This window comes from Balearica regulorum, chromosome 4 (genome assembly GCF_011004875.1).
Source record: "Balearica regulorum gibbericeps isolate bBalReg1 chromosome 4, bBalReg1.pri, whole genome shotgun sequence".
NCBI classification, from domain to species: domain Eukaryota; kingdom Metazoa; phylum Chordata; class Aves; order Gruiformes; family Gruidae; genus Balearica; species Balearica regulorum.
The window spans coordinates 25,866,611-25,884,627 of NC_046187.1; the positions used below are offsets into that span (position 1 = coordinate 25,866,611).

At 39.0% G+C, this 18,017-nt stretch overlaps 2 protein-coding genes across 2 annotated transcripts in view; one reads left to right on the forward strand and one right to left on the reverse strand.

The window, feature by feature from the left end:
* Positions 1-9,957: 9,957 nt before the first annotated feature.
* GIMD1 (GIMAP family P-loop NTPase domain containing 1) lies at positions 9,958-16,794 on the forward strand. Its single transcript, XM_010302096.2, has 3 exons — positions 9,958-10,034; positions 11,569-11,990; positions 14,365-16,794. The coding sequence occupies exons 2-3, from the start codon at positions 11,598-11,600 to the stop codon at positions 14,635-14,637; spliced, it is 666 nt and encodes a 221-aa protein (XP_010300398.1). The 5' UTR covers positions 9,958-10,034; positions 11,569-11,597; the 3' UTR covers positions 14,638-16,794.
* The window catches only part of AIMP1 (aminoacyl tRNA synthetase complex interacting multifunctional protein 1), a 37,361-nt gene continuing 35,877 nt past the window's right edge, over positions 16,534-18,017 (reverse strand). Inside the window, 1 exon segment of the mRNA XM_075750682.1 lies at positions 16,534-16,793. Coding sequence (XP_075606797.1) covers positions 16,627-16,793 — 167 coding nt within the window. The 3' untranslated portion in view covers positions 16,534-16,626.

An 18,017-nucleotide genomic window follows, 5' to 3' on the forward strand; every position in this document is an offset into this window, starting at 1 on the left:
AGACACCCACCAGCAGCTGCATGATCCCTTTTCCTAATCTTGCAGATAGTCTGAATTTATATCCCTGATATCAGATGCAAATAGACATGGGTTTTCTAAGGCTTCCTCCCACCCCCTCAAAAAAAAAAGTGTGGTTATTTTAACTTACACTAAGCAAAACTGTACAATCTTACTATTTGTTTCACCAACTCCATTTCCTCACACTTACATATTCTTTAGACTCAGGTTAAACTCCTCTGACCAATAAAGCAACCAACAAACAAGCTAGAGTCCTTTTCTTGCATCACCCAGTCTAATCATGTCTTTCAATTCACAGCTTCTGCCCTACTCTGTGGTGCCTCTTCCTCACCAGGGCAACGCTTTGTCCTTTTCTGCTGGGCCTGCAGACATGCAGCATGCCCTCATGTAAAAGGACGACACAGGCCTGCACTCTTCCCTTTCAGTTTGGGCAGGGTTTTTTCCCATTTTTTTCTTTTTTTTTTTTTTGTTTTGCTTTATACTGCGTAAACTCAGTATTGGGGAAAAAGGAATAACAAAAGCATGCTCACATGACATTTTTGCCAACAGATAGCTGGTATTCCGTAGCAATATTCCATGTAAGAGATTACCCTCTGCCTGTACAATCCCCTAGTTTCCTCAGATATATTTAACTTCTTACTTTAAACTGTTGGTTAGTACGTTTCACTGCTAGCATAGCTGCAGTTAAATGACTCCAGTGTCTAAATTGGTGTTTCAGTAAGGTTAGGTATGTTCAGATCCGAGAAATCTGAAAGGTAAAACACTATAAATAGAAGTCACTTATGTGCAAAGGCAGACTAAAGTACCAAATATGTCTTATTCAAATTACAGTTTGAATTACCGCATCACCATTGTGCTAAGGTCCAAAAAAGGCTATTTTCACCACATAACAGTCCAAATTACAATTTTTCTACCAACTTTTTGTCCATGATTAAATACAAACTGTGGGCAAATCCCCTCTTCCCTTTCTTTTTCGTATCTTTCTTTTCTTTAACAGCTGGTCTTGTTATCATTAAATGGCATAGAACAGGCCAATATTTAGATTTCTGTTCATTTTTTTGTGGTTGAATTGGTCATTTTGACTTTAGCCTCTTTGATGTCTAGAAAATAATCTTTCTTCATGCTGTCTGTATTCAATGGCAAAAAAAAAAGTCTATGATTCTTTTGGTGTGCTACGAACAGGCATGGACATGTTGAGTCAGGAAACGCATACATACTACTACAATTAAAAAAGACTAATTTGTTAGCAAATCTGTAATATTCCCCAAATGCAGAAATTCTAAACAGTGTGAAGTCATCTGCATAACTCCTCTTTTCAGCTGCCAGGGTCCACAAGCTGAGTCTTCCATAACAGTGATTATCATAGGGAGTGAGACAGCACACCAAATTTTGTGGACTAATATTGAACAATGCAGCACTAGTCAATACGATATAGTGGATATTTCCTACAGCCACTGAATCTCCCATCTACTAAAGCAGACTCTTTTTTTTGTAAACTCCTGCCATCCTTCCAGAAGACAACCTATTTTATATCCAAACAGCTTAAGCAATGGTATCAAAGATGTACCAAATCACTACGCGCAGACTTCTAATTAAAAGGAAAGTTCCCCTCTACCAACTGTTTAAGGCTGTCTCTCTGTAGAACCTATTTAACATACATTTCCTAGGGCTTCACTACAGGTCTTCAGAGCCCCCTCAGGAAGCACCAAAACTCAACTCACTGTTGAATTTTGTCACTAGTTTGTCTTTTCTAAGGAAACTGATAGTTTAGCTACTGAATCCTAATTGTATACATGCTAAAGAGAGCACTTTCTTGATTCAAGATGGATTTATTCTTTTGCTAGAATAAGAATTCTCAAAACTTTCTCTTTACACCAAGATTATAAATTAAGACATAAAAATTGGGTCTTGTGAGGTTACGGAAATGCTGACAGACAAAAGTTTTTGTTTCCGCATTACAGCTTCCCAGTTTCCTTTTTTTTAAAAAAAAAAAAAACAACAAACAAACCAACTTAAATCCTTTCTACATGTTGAGACAAATACCATTTCTAAAGAAAGAGTTGTGGGTGTAGAATTGTGTTGGTTTTGCGTGGCAAGGTTTTGGTAGCGGGGGGGCGGGGCTACAGGGGTGGCTTCTGTGAGAAGCTGCTAGAAGCTTCCCCTGTGTCTGATAGAGCCAATGCCAGCCGGCTCCAAGACGGACCCACCGCTGGCCAAGACCAAGCCAATCAGTGCCTCTGTGATAACATATTTAAGAAAGAGAAAACAAACAGTCAGAGAGAGCTTTTGCAGCCAGAGAGAGGAGTGAGAAGATGTAAGAACATCTGCAGACACCAAGGTCACTGAAGAAGGAGGGGCAGGAGGTGCTCCAGGCGCCAGAGCAGAGATCCCCCTGCAGACTGTGGTGAAGACCATGGTGAGGCAGGCTGTCCCCCCTGCAGCCCATGGAGGGAGGATGAGGGGGTGTAGCGATTCCACCTGCAGCCCGTGGAGGACCCCACACCGGAGCAGGTGGAGGCACCTGAAGGAGGCTGTGGCCCCGTGGGAAGCCCACGCTGGAGCAAGCTCCTGGCAGGACCTGTGGATCCGTGGAGAGAGGAGCCCACGCCAGAGCAGGTTTGCTGGCAGGACTTGTGACCCCGTGGGGGACCCACGCTGGAGCAGTTTGCTCCTGAAGGTCTGCACCCCGTGGAGGAGACTCACGTTGGAGAAGACCGTGAAGGACTGTCTCCCGTGAGAGGGACCCCACGCTGGAGCAGGGGAACGATGAGAGGAGTCCTCCCCCTGAGGATGAAGAAGCGGCAGAAACACCGCGTGAGGAACTGACCGTAACCCCCACTCCCCGTCCCCCTGTGCCGCTGGCGGGGGCGGAGGTTGAAGCCGGGAGTGAAGTTGAGCCCGGGAAGATGGGAGGGGTGGGGGGAGGTGTTTTAAGAGTTGGTTTTATTTCTCATTGCTCTACTCTGTTTTGCTTAGTAATAAATTAGATGAATTCCCTCTCTAAGTTCGGTCTGTTTTGCTCGTGATGATAATTAGAGAATGATCTCTCCCTGTCCTTTCTCGACCCACAAGCTTTTTGTTATACCTTTTCTCCCCTGTCTAATGAAAGAGGGGAGTGATAGAGTGGCTCTGGTGGGCACCTGGCCCTCAGCCAGGGTCAACCCACCACAAGAATGAAAAAAATAGTACTCATTTGTTCTTCATCACCCATCAATGGTTTTGTGCTGACTAAAAAAAAGGTTTTGTAAAATCTTAGCTGAAGACGATGGGCAAGCACTGTTTGAGCTATAAGGAAGCCAGTGTAAAAAACAAACTCAACCACGTAAGTTTATTTTTTCTGATTCAAAACTAAACTTCACTTGAATCCCTGAATTATTCCTGCTGGTTCACTTAACAGGGAGACAGAAAACTTAAACTTATTGGGAGTCACCATTTGGTCTCTGCAATACAGCTGTCCCCTGTACACCTCTGTTCTGAGAAAAGGCCTATTGAACATTGCATGACAGTAATTTACAGCTGAATTTCCACCAGCAGTGTTGCATTTGCGTTGCACTGCAGATGGAATACTCTCATCTCTCCCACAGAAGTTATTCACAGCATGATATCGCGTTTTAAACTCGTCTCATGGTTTAGTGTACTGTATTGTAAAATCCATCAGGGACTTATCTATTTGGATAAAACCCTATAGTTAACTACATGAAGGGGAGATGATACTTTTACTTTATCAGAGTCCATGAACTTGATGGTGGGTTAGTGAGGCCACATAATCATCAGCCTTCCCTTCTTTCCCTTCTGACCTGTTATCCCCCTCCATAGAGGGAGCCCAGGCTTACATCAGAACCAGAAACACTGGCAAGAAACAACTTTTTCCAGGATGCCAGATGTCTTTTTTGGGGGCACAGAGGCTGCTGTCAACTAAGGAATCAGATGGGTGGAAGTTGTACTCAGCTCTTCCTGGCTGGAAAGACAGTCGTGGAGAAGGAAACAAGCAAAGCCTTGATGGGGAGTATTGCATTGAATGAGGAGTATCCATTGAATTTGTAGTGGCAAACTGGTTTGCAGACCTCAAAAAACAAAACACAACACAAAACCAAAACACAAAACAAAAAAAAAGAATCCCCAATGTAAACTGACTTCTGAAAACTTTCTTCTGATTCCTATTTGTTTCTTCATGTATCATTAATATCCTTAACATTTCTAGCCTTTAAATTTTGGTGACTTAACCAAGTAAGGTGTATGACATCACAAGGAACTGAGCTCACATTTTTTGGTGCTATGTGGAGTGCTAGACCTGGGGCCATTTTATCTGAAGCTACTTGGCAGAAGGTTTCCAGCCTTGAAAGATCCTAGACACATTGCACAATTTATAGAGGTACCACATTCCTGAACACAGCACATGACACATGCTACAACACACACAGCATTGAAGAGCGGAAGCATTCAAATTTCTTAAATCCTTTCCACTATGAAAGGCAGGCGGGGATTTTTGTCTGTTTTATTGCCTCATGCAGAAAGGACACCGATTTAAAAAGCTCCAACTTCACAGTATTTTGTGACAGTTGATATTGGAAAGTTATGAGCATTGAGGTTAATTACTGAGTCTGGGGCTCACAGTCCCAAACCACACACCAGCTTTGTAACCATATACTTTGCACCCTTTCCTTGTACATGCTATTCAGAATTTTAATAAGCCACCTACAGCAATTCCACTTTTCTAAACAATTGCATTGCCAAAGCAAGCCATGCTGGCTTGTAAGATATCTTTTACAGCATAATTCTGACCTTACATGTTCAATGGCTTGACATCATGAAATATGTTGGAAGATATCCTCAGATTCAGCTTGTTTGGAATGTTTTAAAACATAAAAAGCATCAGTTCAGGCTTGATGTCTACAAGCTATCATGATTAGAAAAGCCAAGAAAGTGTGGTATTTCTAATTAGTATTCCAGTTTCTTAAACTTGTATTTTTAAGAAATGCTCTTTGCAACTGAGCATATTGCCTCTGAAGAGTAGGTATACAAAGAAAAGATTCATAACCAGAATTAAATATTAAAAATATCAATCAAGTTGTTCGTTATTGGGTATTTTAAGAGAAGTCCTCAACATGTGTTGTATCCATAGATATGCAAACACCCTGCAAAACCTGGAAAACAAGAAATTGAAGAATCTGAGTACTAAATCTCTTCTGAATACACACAAATATCTATGTTATTGAGTAGAAAGGTGTCATTTTTACACATCCTTGAGTTGAAACTTCATATGCTTTGTATTCCTGACATTCTATGAAACATCTCTTAAGGATTAGAGTGGGTAAGAGTAGCAGTGTGACCAGTCCAACCCCATGTATCAGTGTAATGTCTGTGGTTGTTAGTGTTATAATGGTTATACCCTTTCCAGGTATCATGGGAATATTTTTGGAAAGTATGTCTTAAGTAATTTGGATCCCTATGGAGCATTTTACAATTTTATTTTTTTTTAAATGCAATCAATGCTGTTATTGCCATACAGAAATCTGTTCCCTTCAGCTAAATCAATTCCACTACACATCTTCAAAAGCAGTGAATACTCCCCATACTATTTAGATGAGGAAACTGAGAAATTATGCAGCTTCTCAGAATAAGGGAATGAGTGTTACAGAAGTAGCAGACAGATCTGGGTTTCCTAAGCTTCCAGATTATGTTCTCCATTCACAGGACTTTTGTCCCAGGGGCAAAGTGTTTTTACACACAAGGATGAATTTTGAGACTAATCACAAGAAGGTGAATGAGTATGGTACCCTAACTCATGTTGTCACAGCTGAAGATGTCAGTCACAGAGTTCATCCAGCTAAGTACATGTAAGGGGAAAAGCATTCTTCCTCAAGTCTGTATTTTGATACTTTGATTATTGTTTCTTTCCCAAATATATGCCTTTGAAATCAACAGTTTATGATTTTGCTGTTTGCTTGGTGTTTTTTTAAACTATTACTTATATATGTACAGTCTTACTTGCAATATCACCTTTATTTCTTTGAATATTTTGCATATTTCACAGAAACACTGAACAGACACAAACACGTCAGCCTTGTGGCATAGTCCTATGGCCAAACCTGTGCACTCGTGACTAATGTCCAACCTTTAAACAAGAGAAAACATACCCTGGCCACATGGGTGAAAACAAGACAGTTCCAATATCACTAAGTAACCTGCTCAAGAGACAGTATAGTACAACATGGCGTATTAAAAACACTCCTTGCATATTAAAAAAACCTGATATGATGCCATGGGGAAAATCATTACTTAAATTGGAGAAGGGGGGGATTAGTAAGAGAATTAAGAAACTGGCAGCCTGTGACAGTAAGCATGACATGCTCCATTTTACATTGCATCCCCCAGTATTTTGAAAAGCCATGTCACACCAAACCACACTAACAGGAAAGAAGAAACGGTGCTCCTGTGGCTTGTTACAGTGCTCTGTTCTTCTCAGTGCACTGAGAAGCAGACTGCTCGGAAGAATATCATTCCGGCCAAATGAAGAGAAACAATACTTCCACAGCAGAGACTTACTAGATCAGCATGGCAAAGATACTAGTTTCTAATTTGAAGTTGTCTATTATTTGCAAAGGAGGAAGGAAGAGAGTATCTTGTGGATCTTGGTGATTCAGTGGGAGAATAGAGAACAAAGAAAAGTCTGGCTGATGTTCTTAGCATGATGATAGTTCTGCTCAACCTCCTTTAAAACACAAGGCAGGTCCTTGACCTACCTTTCTGCCATCAGTATTTGCCCTGAACCCATAAGGTTAACCCATTGCCCTGAACCACTGTAAGAAGTACAGTGGGAACCTGAGGAGCTGGTTCCACAATTGTACAAAGAGACATTGTCGCAAAGCTGGTGCAATTGCAGCATTAGTCTGCAGCTATACCCCACCTCCTTGCCCCTTAGCAACGCCAATGCAGTAGCACATAGCATACACAGCCACACTGCAAAGGGAAACATGACCTTGTAGATTGCTGATAATTGCTTAGTTTTGTTCAAAAATACTAAGGATTGGATTAAGCAATGGAAAAAATATAATAATTTATTTTAAGGAAACATTAGCGTTATTTTATGTGTGTGTTCCTTTAGGATTAGCACAGAACTTTTTGTTGTGAATGCCGTACACAAGGAGTAGAGTACCCGATCTCTCAGCAGTGACGTGCCGGGTGTTTCTTAGAAATTATACATCTAACAGAACTGAAGCCACACTGACTACACGGACTGCATACCTTCCTGGATTTCTCATGTTGTTTGGCAAGGCTGAGACCGCCTCCGTGTGTGGCAATCCATAAAATGGCCTCACTGGGTTTTCTCTAAGTAAGAGAAACTCATCAAAGAACATCTTAAATTACTTATTATGGCATCATCTTGGGCTAAAATGAGAGCCCACATCAGGAAAGAAGCTGTAAGGGATGGGAAGGCGTGGGAACTGAAAGATGACACATGGTAAGAGATGCCATGTGCCTGAAAAGAAACTATGCTATTTCAGTTTACAAAATCCTGCCTGCTTAGTATACCCTAACGAGCATCATGGAGAGCTTGTTCAGGGTGCGTGCAAACCAACTGGGTGATCACAGGGGCTACAGTAGAACAGCAGCTGACACGGTAATGTGACTCAGATGCATTGCAACTCTAGTTAACTCTGTAGATACATACAAATCCAATGGTTACTTCCAAATTATTTCAGCCTTGTTTTTTTCAAGGACAACTAAAGAAGCTGAATACCCATATGCCACTTACTTTCAGTTAGATTAGTGGCCTTACTTCCTTAGATTTTTGACAATTCCTCACTAGATTTGTTTGGTATTTCTATGGGAGCAGTACGAGGCTTCCTTTATCAATTACAGGAAGCCTTCCTGCCTGCCAGTCTGTAACAGGCTCTCTTTTGGTTGTCTCTCATTTCAAAAATGGCAGTTATAAAAAAAAAATAAAAATAGCTTTCCCACAGGCAGTAAGTAGTGCTAAAAAGCATCGAAGGCAATTTTGTTATACTTTGTACTTGCTCTTTGCAAACTCATACTCCGACAGTAGATTTTAAGATCTCACATCCAAAACTCCATAATAAATGTCACCAACTCAAAAGCTAGTGAAAACAAAGGTCTTGATTAGAAAAAGAATCATATAAGGGACAGTAAATAACACTTCCAGTTTCTTAACTGCTACCTTTCCATTAGTGCTGTTCGCATTCATTTTATATGCGTTCAAATACATTTTATATATAAAGTAAAAGATGTTTATTGTGACAAAGGAAAGACAAATGCTTTTTACATTTCTTATTTCAGGAGATGTTTGAAGACTCCTGTAATTATTCTGTATTTTTTAATGCTTTAGTTCATTTCTGACCTGGTATTTTATTCCAGAGCAAGGGGACCCCAGCTGAGTTTTACAGTACCTGTGGAGCAGGCTGATACTGCCACCTTGGGGAGGACTCTTTCCACGTACTTTGAGGAGCCTAAGCAAGTGTCATATAAATCAGTTTTAATTTTTTTCCCTGTCATATCCTCCCAGGAAGACAACTTCTTAAAATCCTCTGCCTGTGCTGTTGTAAGACCTTCCAGATGTGTCCCAACTCGGACTGTATTACATTCATAATAATACTGGAAAGAAATGCCTTTTTTGTGGGGATGTTTGCTTAGCCAAGTTTTAGATATCATTTAAGCAGTGCCTCATTTACACTACTCTTAATTTTACAGCCATCTTGTCAGCATAAAAGCCCTGTGCTGCATCCAGCTGGGCAAGCTGTACTTTGCATACAACACTCCTCTGCTTCTGGGACTCTAGCTTTCTTGGTAGTTTAAACCCTTGTCCATGCACAGCTTAAATTATCTCCTTGGCGGGCTACTGGCTCAGCTGGATGCGACTGCTAGGACATATACTGCCTCAGATGTCATGAGAGGCATCACTGTGCATAGGAACAGTCTGATGAAAAGTACAGAGCTCTACTATGATGATTTAACCAAAGTCAAGACTTTTTAGCCAAATTAAAGGAAGCATCTGGATTTTATCTTCACAATATCCACAGTTTTATGAGACTGATCTACCCTTTTGCTTTGCAAGTGAGTCACCCCCCATCCAGTCTTGAGTTTGTATCCACTAGCAAGTAAAGGAACCTTGCTATACACTTTATTTATAAATACACTTTGACACATAAAGGCTGTGCACAGCATTGAGCTGCAAGGCTTTTCACAGTGGAAACTATCAGTAGTTGCCTCAGCTACACACACACACAATACAGGACAAGATTTAATATCTCCCCTCTCACCAGAACAGGCAGACTCGAGATCAGGGAGCTGTCTGAAAGAACCTAACTTGCCTACGTGCTCTTAAAAAACACACAGCAACAAACAGCCAAGTAACACAAGCGATGGCCTCATTCATGATGAATGACATGAATTTATACTAGGAGGCTGTGAAGGCACCATTAGCTCCTACCTTCTGCCAAAGCAGTCTGTGCTTGTGGCACCACAGCAGGAGACAACAGGCTTCCAGAGGAACTGAAGTCTCGCTCCACTGCTGCGGCAGGCAGGAACAGCCCTGATACCACGGTAAATCAATACTTACAGGCTCCCACATAAAGCTACATTCAAGGTGACAATGTCTCCAGCACAACAGGGCTCTGGAAAGCTCCTTCCTCTTGTCCTCCCACCACTGACAGCACTCAAAGTAATCCCAGTACCTCCATTATCACTCTCACATTTAACTGCTGGGATTACTCAAGTAACTTTCAAAAATATCAGCTTCATACACTCACTAAAGTGATTTCAAAAACTGTATCTGCAGCTAAGTTGCAAAAATTCAACAGTGCCAATTACTGACCAAACATACCCAATTGAATGAGGATCTATCAGTAATAGATTAACCAGATTAATGTGTACGTAACAGTCTCAGTGTGGTACGTTGCTGATGTTAGTTTCAAAGTTCACATATGAACTTCTCTTTACACTGCACACATGGTTTATGAATGAAGTCTGAATGAAAAAGGAATTTAAGGGAAAATAAGGTAAGTGACAGAATATGAAGTTAATTTAAGTATTTAAGCATAGGCTGCTTAGAGAAAAAACCAAACAAATCCTTGATCATGAGTTTAAAGAGGAATACAGAAATTTAAGTCCAACATGTTATATTATTATGCTACAGAAAAAGAATGCAATGCACATCTAGACTGATGAATAACTGACGATAACCATTTCATAAGGCATCTTTTTAAAAGGCATTAAAAAAAGGAAATTGATTATTGAAAAAAAATCCATAAAAACCTCACTGTGAATTCAGTAATGAAGATCATCATGTACAGTATTCAATGTTGCCTGTAACAAAATTAGCATGTTAATAGCTCTTGCATGTTTGGCTTTGTACTGAAGTTATATCAAAAGATTGATTCGGGCATGGATTTAATATGAGGGAGAAAGCTTGAACTGCACATGCAAGAATCTAAATAAATTAATCACAGGAAATTCCATTCTAAAATTATCCATGATCTCTCTATAAGCACCTAAACATAGAATCTTAAAAAAAAATAAACTCAAGTATTTCTGAAGTTCAGGTGTCACTGATAACTTAAAATCAAATACTTATTTGCCAATATGGCTTTCCATTTGAAACACCTCTGGATTTACTTAATCAGCCAGTATTCCTCTTAGATGATTAACACGCACCAAAAACCCTTCAGATACTGGATTACAGAAAAGTACAAGGAGAATGAGAGGGTTTATTTGTGAACAATTACAGTAAATGGAAGTGATACTTACCCATCTCCCCTCTCCATCCACCAGTCTACGCTTTTCCTTTCCACTTTGCCATAAGTCTAAAAGTTTGTACCATATATAATTCTAAAATCTCAATTTCATATGGGGTTAGAACCTGCACCATTGGCTATTTCAGCTCTTACTTTTTCGTTAAGATATACTTCTTATATTTATCTGTATCAGAAAGCCCTTTTGGATTACTGTCTGTTTCAATTTTAGTAGTAGCTGATGAAAGATGTATTCTAAGCTGTTCCCCGCTGTGAAAAAGTGCTCCTTTAGAAGCTACTTCTGACTATCCCTTTTTTTCCTAAAAACAAGTAAAGATTTACTTCCTGAAACATGGTCACTTAGCAGCAGCATGTATTTGTCACCATTCTCTTCTTCCTCCCCTAGCTTTCCTCCTTTTCATAACCTACTCTCCCCGTACGCCAATGCTGTTTTCCAGTTGTTTCCCAACTCTTCCCTTCACTGTTGCCTCTCCTTAGCTTTATCTTCTCACATCTGATTCTTTCCCAGCTCTTCAGTTTCTGCCAGTGTAGGAGCACAGCCTTTTAGGTTGCTCTTGTACCTGTGACACCTTCCATGGGGTCTTGTTATTTCTAAGCAGCAGACTGGGAAGGACAGCAAAGATCCGTCCTTGGATCAGACAGAGACATTCAGTACAGCACATATACCTATCTACACCACACACTTTCAGGCATGGAAGGACATCCAAAAGACATTGAATTTTGCAATTTTTGCTGGATTTTTTTTATCTGAAACAGCTCATGTTATTTGTTCTTCACTTAGTGACAGGTTGGTGAATAAAAGCATAGAAAATGGCAGGCAGCAACGAGATGACCATCAACCTTGTTGTTCTTGGAGGAACTCAGACTGGCAAAAGTGCTGCTGGGAACAGCCTGCTGGGCAGCTCAGACTTTGAGAGTCATCTCTCCCCAAGGTCTGTGACAACATGCTGCAGCCTTGGACGCAGCTGCCGCATTTCAAGGATTATACGAAGAAATGGCTGTGAGCTAGCTCTCCGTGTTCGAGTACTTGACACACCAAGCTACCCTCACAGTGATCTGAGCAAAGAGCAGGTGAGAGACATAGTGAGATCAGCCCTGGCTCACCACTTCGGGGAGGAAGGCCTGCATCTAGCTCTCTTGGTCCTGAGGGCTGACTTGCCTCTGTGTCCAGATGAAAGTGATCACACTACTCAATTCCTCCAGGTAACAAATAAATAACTAGAAGTCTCTGTCCTAACAGCAACTCTTTTGTCTTCAGGTGACAATAGCTATGGAAGAGTTGACTAAAAGTGAAATAGAGAAGTGCAGCTGAAAACTGGAACACTTCCCAGGCCAGCAGCTGAAACATGCCATTCACAATACCACACACCATAGCTACACTTACTGCACTAAACCTGTGAAAAGAGAGGCAAGAATGCTCTCTTTTGTACACGGGCTCAGCACAAAGGAATTTAAGAATCAAATTTACCTATCAAAGTAAGCTTTTCTCTCAGAAATTATAGTTCATGCTTTAACATGATAGATCTAGCTTGTGGAACAGAAATGCTATTTAAAGAAAGCTCACTCTCCTGTGCTGTATAGGACCAAAAGCAGAGCATGACACATCCAAAATCATGCAGGAAATCTGACTGACCTAGAACAAGGATGCTCAGCTCTGTCTTGCACTGTCACTACTGCTGTATCTGTTCAAGAGAAAACTAGAAAGTTACCATAAATTTACTCTGGCTAAGAAAAAAATTCTAGCATAACTGACTTGAAACAAATATTTTAAAGCTCCTGGAGGAATTTTTTTTTTTTTTTTTTTTTTTGCAAGTAGGTAAGATAAGTAGGGAGAGACACTGAAATGGAACGGCGTTCTTTTCAGCTGGAGGTTTCTCATTACCATGCATACATATCTTTGGAGAAAGGGAGAAAAAAAAAAGAAAAAATGCCAGCGAACAGATATTGCTCACTTTATCTGATCAGATGAACCAGTTTTGTATGATTTATGAAGAAACAAAGGATTTCAGTTGATGCCAAAGTCTGCACATGACACTTCGCACCTTACACCAACGAAATTTCTAAAAATCTTTAGGACTGGAACAGACTTCCTGGTCCATCAAGTGTTATCACCTGCTGTAACTGATCTTATCTAAATATATAATACATATGTAGATAAAAATATATAGATAGAAAAACAGCTTTCAAATTGTGTTTAATTTGCACTCCTGTTCTTTCTGATTACTCTCTATTGGTAGCCTACTCCTCACTTTTCCAGTAGTTTAAGAGTTGGTTCTAATTTCAACACGTTCTTACTCACTGTCAGTTTACATATTTGTTTTCAGTGTTACCCTTTTTCCTCATACAGTTCTCCATCTCTCTATACTTCATGGTATTTAAGAGAAAGCAGTATTTACTCAAAATATTTTTACCTAAGCCAATGAAAAAAAAAAATCTAGTTTGAGACTGTTTTGGGTCAAGTCCATGTAGGCATTAAAAGCATAAGAGATGCCACCATGCATTTTCTCTTTAAATGGAGCTTTAAAACTCCTACAAGAAAGGAAATAAGCATGTTTAAAAATAATGAGAAAGCAACATTTCTGTTTCACAATTACAACTGGCTCTTAGCTTATATAATGGTCAGCTTTTTAGTTATTTTCCCCTTAAAAGACCCAGATGCTGTGATTTCAGACACAAACAAATAGGGCAGGACAGCTGCCTGGGTGCCAGGAATATGAACAGTGTCTAAACCAGATTAATCACTACAAATACACCAGGTTTTTCTAACTCCCTGCTTATCTTGGAAGTAGAAAGGTATCCTTTACAGCAGTTTCACACACCTTGGTATTTAGGTTACAGAGTTAGAATCATTGCAAAGTAGACTTTATTACCATAGTAGGCTTGACACACACAGCGATTAGCATGATTGCAGTGAAGTTGTAATTTCATTTACATCAGTAAATGAAAGCCCAATCCCTTATTCATACTAAAATTCATTGACAAAGCAGCAGCTTGTTTTCTCCATTTCTCTCCATCAGATGAACCACAGCAGTTAAAGACAAACTCTATGGTCCACCACTTAGGTTGATGTATTTGATTTGTGTTTTTCCTGAATTGCTGAGAATAGTTCAGTTTTATGGGATACAGCTGGAATTGCAGTTGGTGTTACATAGAAATTCATCATTTATTTTTTCAACACAAGGTGATTTGGTGATGTAAAAAAAAATTTTTCAAAGAGCTGTAAAAAGTGTAGAAATATGGATATGTGGAAACTACTGATGTAAACTAATGCGTGACATAGCTAAACAACCATTTTTCCTTATTTACACTGACATTTTTTAACTGAAGAAATTCTATTAACATCTGTAGTAAGATAACAGAGAACTGCTAGTACCACACAACCACATATTTCCACTGAAAGTGGGGGTCAGTGTCTTGGGAAGGTGAAAAACACCATAAATTTCAGCAACTCAGATAATGAACCAGACTACTGCCAGGAAAAGAACATATAACTAGTCTGTTAATGCATAAGTATAAGGTGGGAGTGGGAAAAAGGAATGAGAAAAGATAACTATTTAAGATTTGGTTTTCATTACAGGAACTTCTGGGTCCCACATGGAAGGATTTCACCGCAGTTCTGTTTACTCACACAGACAAGACAGAAGAGGCTGGATTCAGTGAGGAAGAATACTTGCACAGTGCCTCAAGTACCCTGTTGTCACTTTTGAGCTCAGTACAGCATAAATACATTTTCCTAAACAACCAGAAGAGCATAATTAAAGAGGAAAGAGCTATCGTGTTAAGAAAGCTCTTGAATTTTATAAGACAAAATAATTATCAAGTGCTTCTACTTCAACACAGCAAGAAATAAGGAATAAAATTAGCTTTCAGGTGCTCATTTGTCTATTTCCTATGGTAGGCAACATTAATAGAAATAGAAGAGTAGAAACCATCAACTGGAAAACTCTACATCCATACCAAATACCTTCGAACACAGTTGGAAATACCTCTTTAGATTACCCAACTACTTGCCTTTCATAGAGTATCTCACACTACTGCATCCAGAATCCTAGCTTCAACCACAAAATCAGAACAAGCTAGTTCTCTAAACCACACTCCCAATATGTATGTAGTCATAAATGAGATTTTACACTACACCAGATTGTATACTGCAGTTCATACAGAAGACAGATCTGGAAGAAAAAAAAAAAAGGTAAAAAAATGCATATGAGTTCAGACTGTAAGGGACCCTCTTTGCCCAATTCTTGAAGCTTTTAGAAGTTCCCCGGAATTCCAAAGTTTTTAAAGAGCTTTCCAGTACTAAAAGCTGAGATTTATCTACTGTAAGATTATTTCTTTACCTTGATTCAGGATTGATTAGTTAGAATTGAGATTTTGAACTTCAAAAATTTTATTTAATCAAACATTATTGGATATGTAGTTTACAAGGCAGATAAAATAGCTCCCATGTGCTTACCACTATTTGGCACATTTAAAAGAACTAATTTCTATTGCTTATTCCCAGATGCATGAAAAATTAACACAGTTTATAAGCACATACAAAACTCATTTGAAAAAGAAATCTGTTCATCTCTTGTGCCTGTTCTTTTTGATTTTATATCATTGTCATTTTATTTTCCCCTCCCAGTTTACTGGATGAAGTTCAAAGCCTGCAAAATTCAGAATGACTAAGTTGTTTGGTTTTTTTTATTTCAGTGGTTAAAAAAAAACACTTACTGTTGCAGTGGCTAGACAGTAACCAGTTAAATATTGTATGCCAAAATATCTGAAGTATCTCTAAAAAGTTACTTAAAAGGTTTATTGTAAATTGAACTAAAATATTTTCAGATTATTAAAAGGCAGGAATTAAAAGAAGTAATTTGAGGCTATTACCATAGCAACCATGACTACTTGTACTACATTATTATGGAATAATTCCAATTGTAAAAACTGAAGAAGTTATTCTGTTAAAACCAAAGCATCTTTTGTATAAAATATCATTGCATAAAAATACATTAAAACAAAAAAGTCAATTTTATACCTGTTTGGGCATTGGAAACTGATGGCTTTGTGGTAGTATTTGACTAGCTCTGCAAATCTATTTGCTATTCATTCTTTCTTAGTACTATTTATCATTTGGAAGGAAATATCTAGGTGGACTAGATAAAGAACTATTTTAGCAGAGTTACAGCTTTGATCTTATTGACATTACAACAGCTTAACTGCAGGACATGAAAGCATGTCCATTTATACATCTTAGGGCATAAAGGGCTATAGTTCAATCTTCCCATTACAACTGCCTGCAGACTACTGAGACAACACAGCCAAGAACAAAGTTGCAGAGGGTCATAAAATATCTGAAAATTGCTTGGAAGAAGAGAAAAAAAAGCTACTAATAGGGGACTAGAAGAATGAAGACAATTGTGGTCCTCACTGACCAACTGCTACTCCTGCACCTCCTGAAGCGCAGTTAGCACACATGGAACATGGCAGAAGTTTCCTTATTGAGATGCTCTTGCTCCACAGATCCTCTAAATCTTTTAGCTGTCCAGAAAATACGCTTGCCTGCCTGTAGTTCTACCATGAACAAGCCTTGGGAATTAAGTCTTGAGAACTAAGTGGTTAATGACTGCTGCCAACACTTAACCTCAAGGACAGTAAGCATGGTGAATGAGTGAATTGTGAAAATTTTGGACGCAAAACACATTCTGTACCTCTGGAAGAAGAGTCAGACAAAACAAAAACCCAAAAAGCTATCAGCCATGCATTTCAGAGGGGTAATATATTCATGGTTTTTATTGTGCTTGCTCGCATTACTTTCCATTTCAATATCTGAAAAAAGCTTCTAATAACCATTTATTTATTTAATTCCACTGTTTGCCATGGTCTCTGCCTTGCAGACTCCTTTCCCTTTCACTTCAAACGGAACTCCTTTGTACGTAGCAACACACTGGTCATTGGTATGAAGATCAGGTTGAATTTGCTCCCAAATCTTCTTCTTCGGATTAAGTTCCTTCTCAGGATCTCCTGTTTCAAAACAAAGAATAACCTCATAGCACACAAAACAGAAGGCAGAGCAAGAGCTCTATGTATATACACATCTGTGACAGCCCGCAGAGCATCACTACACACAGTCTTAAGGGAAAAAAAAAAACAAAAAAAACCAACATTACCTGTGATTCTCAAAATAAAAATTTTAATTGGAATTAGGGATTGTCTAGGAAATATCTCCAGACCCCCTCTCAAAATGCTGATCTTTTGGGGGGGGGGGGGAAGGTTGTAAGTAACATACCACAATACTGCCAAAAGGAAGAAATCAAACCATTGCTAGTTGTTGGTTTACAAAATTTACTAGAGACCAAAAAGATTCCTAAGAATTAAGTAGATGCGGACCACAGAAATATGCTACTTACCAAGACACAGGTTTGTCAGCATCTTAAGTTTAGAAATTAATGAATTTTTATAGGCAGTTAAGTGAATTTGGCAGGTGCCCTTACAGTTGAGAAATACTGAACTTAGACAAGACTAGTCAAAAATTAAGATATGACATAATTTTAGCCCCAACTTTCAACACTGTTCTGCTACTTTTTATATTATTTGATGAGAAGCTCCGGTGCCTACAGTTACAGAAGCATTAGAGGTCGGCTTGTATTTCAGCAGTTATGGCCTCAGTCTCTGTAAGTCTCAGTTCCCTGTTTCTATGTGCATACTGTGATAAGCTACCTATGCCCCAGACGTATTGACGGAGGTAATGACTACATTAGCAAATCTGACTATTTAAGGATCTCTAATGACCACAAAATGCAGGTTTCTTCTACTAATGTTTTGAAATACTTTTAACAAATTACATAGAATAGTGAAATATTTCAGTCATTTTCTCCTATTTTTAAATAGGCATGAAATGCAAAGTATAGGAACAAACCAACTAAACTAGATAAGCTCTCTTGCTACAAAGATACTGAATAAACTGCTGCCTGCTGCCATAATCTAAAGACAACCAATTTGCTGTACAATTATTTTCTGTTCAAAGATCAAGCAAACTTAATTTCTTAATTCTAATACAATGCAGATTCTCTTAAAGAAAAAAGATTTCATTTAAGAAGTTACTTAATCATAGTGCTCTTTACCTCTTGTGTCTAACACAGGCAGGATAAAAAACCCCACAATACTTGTTTTAAATATAATTAGAGCACATTCAAATGCTGAAAGGGATCCCATGCTATTTTACTGTTGATACACTATGCTTGGGGT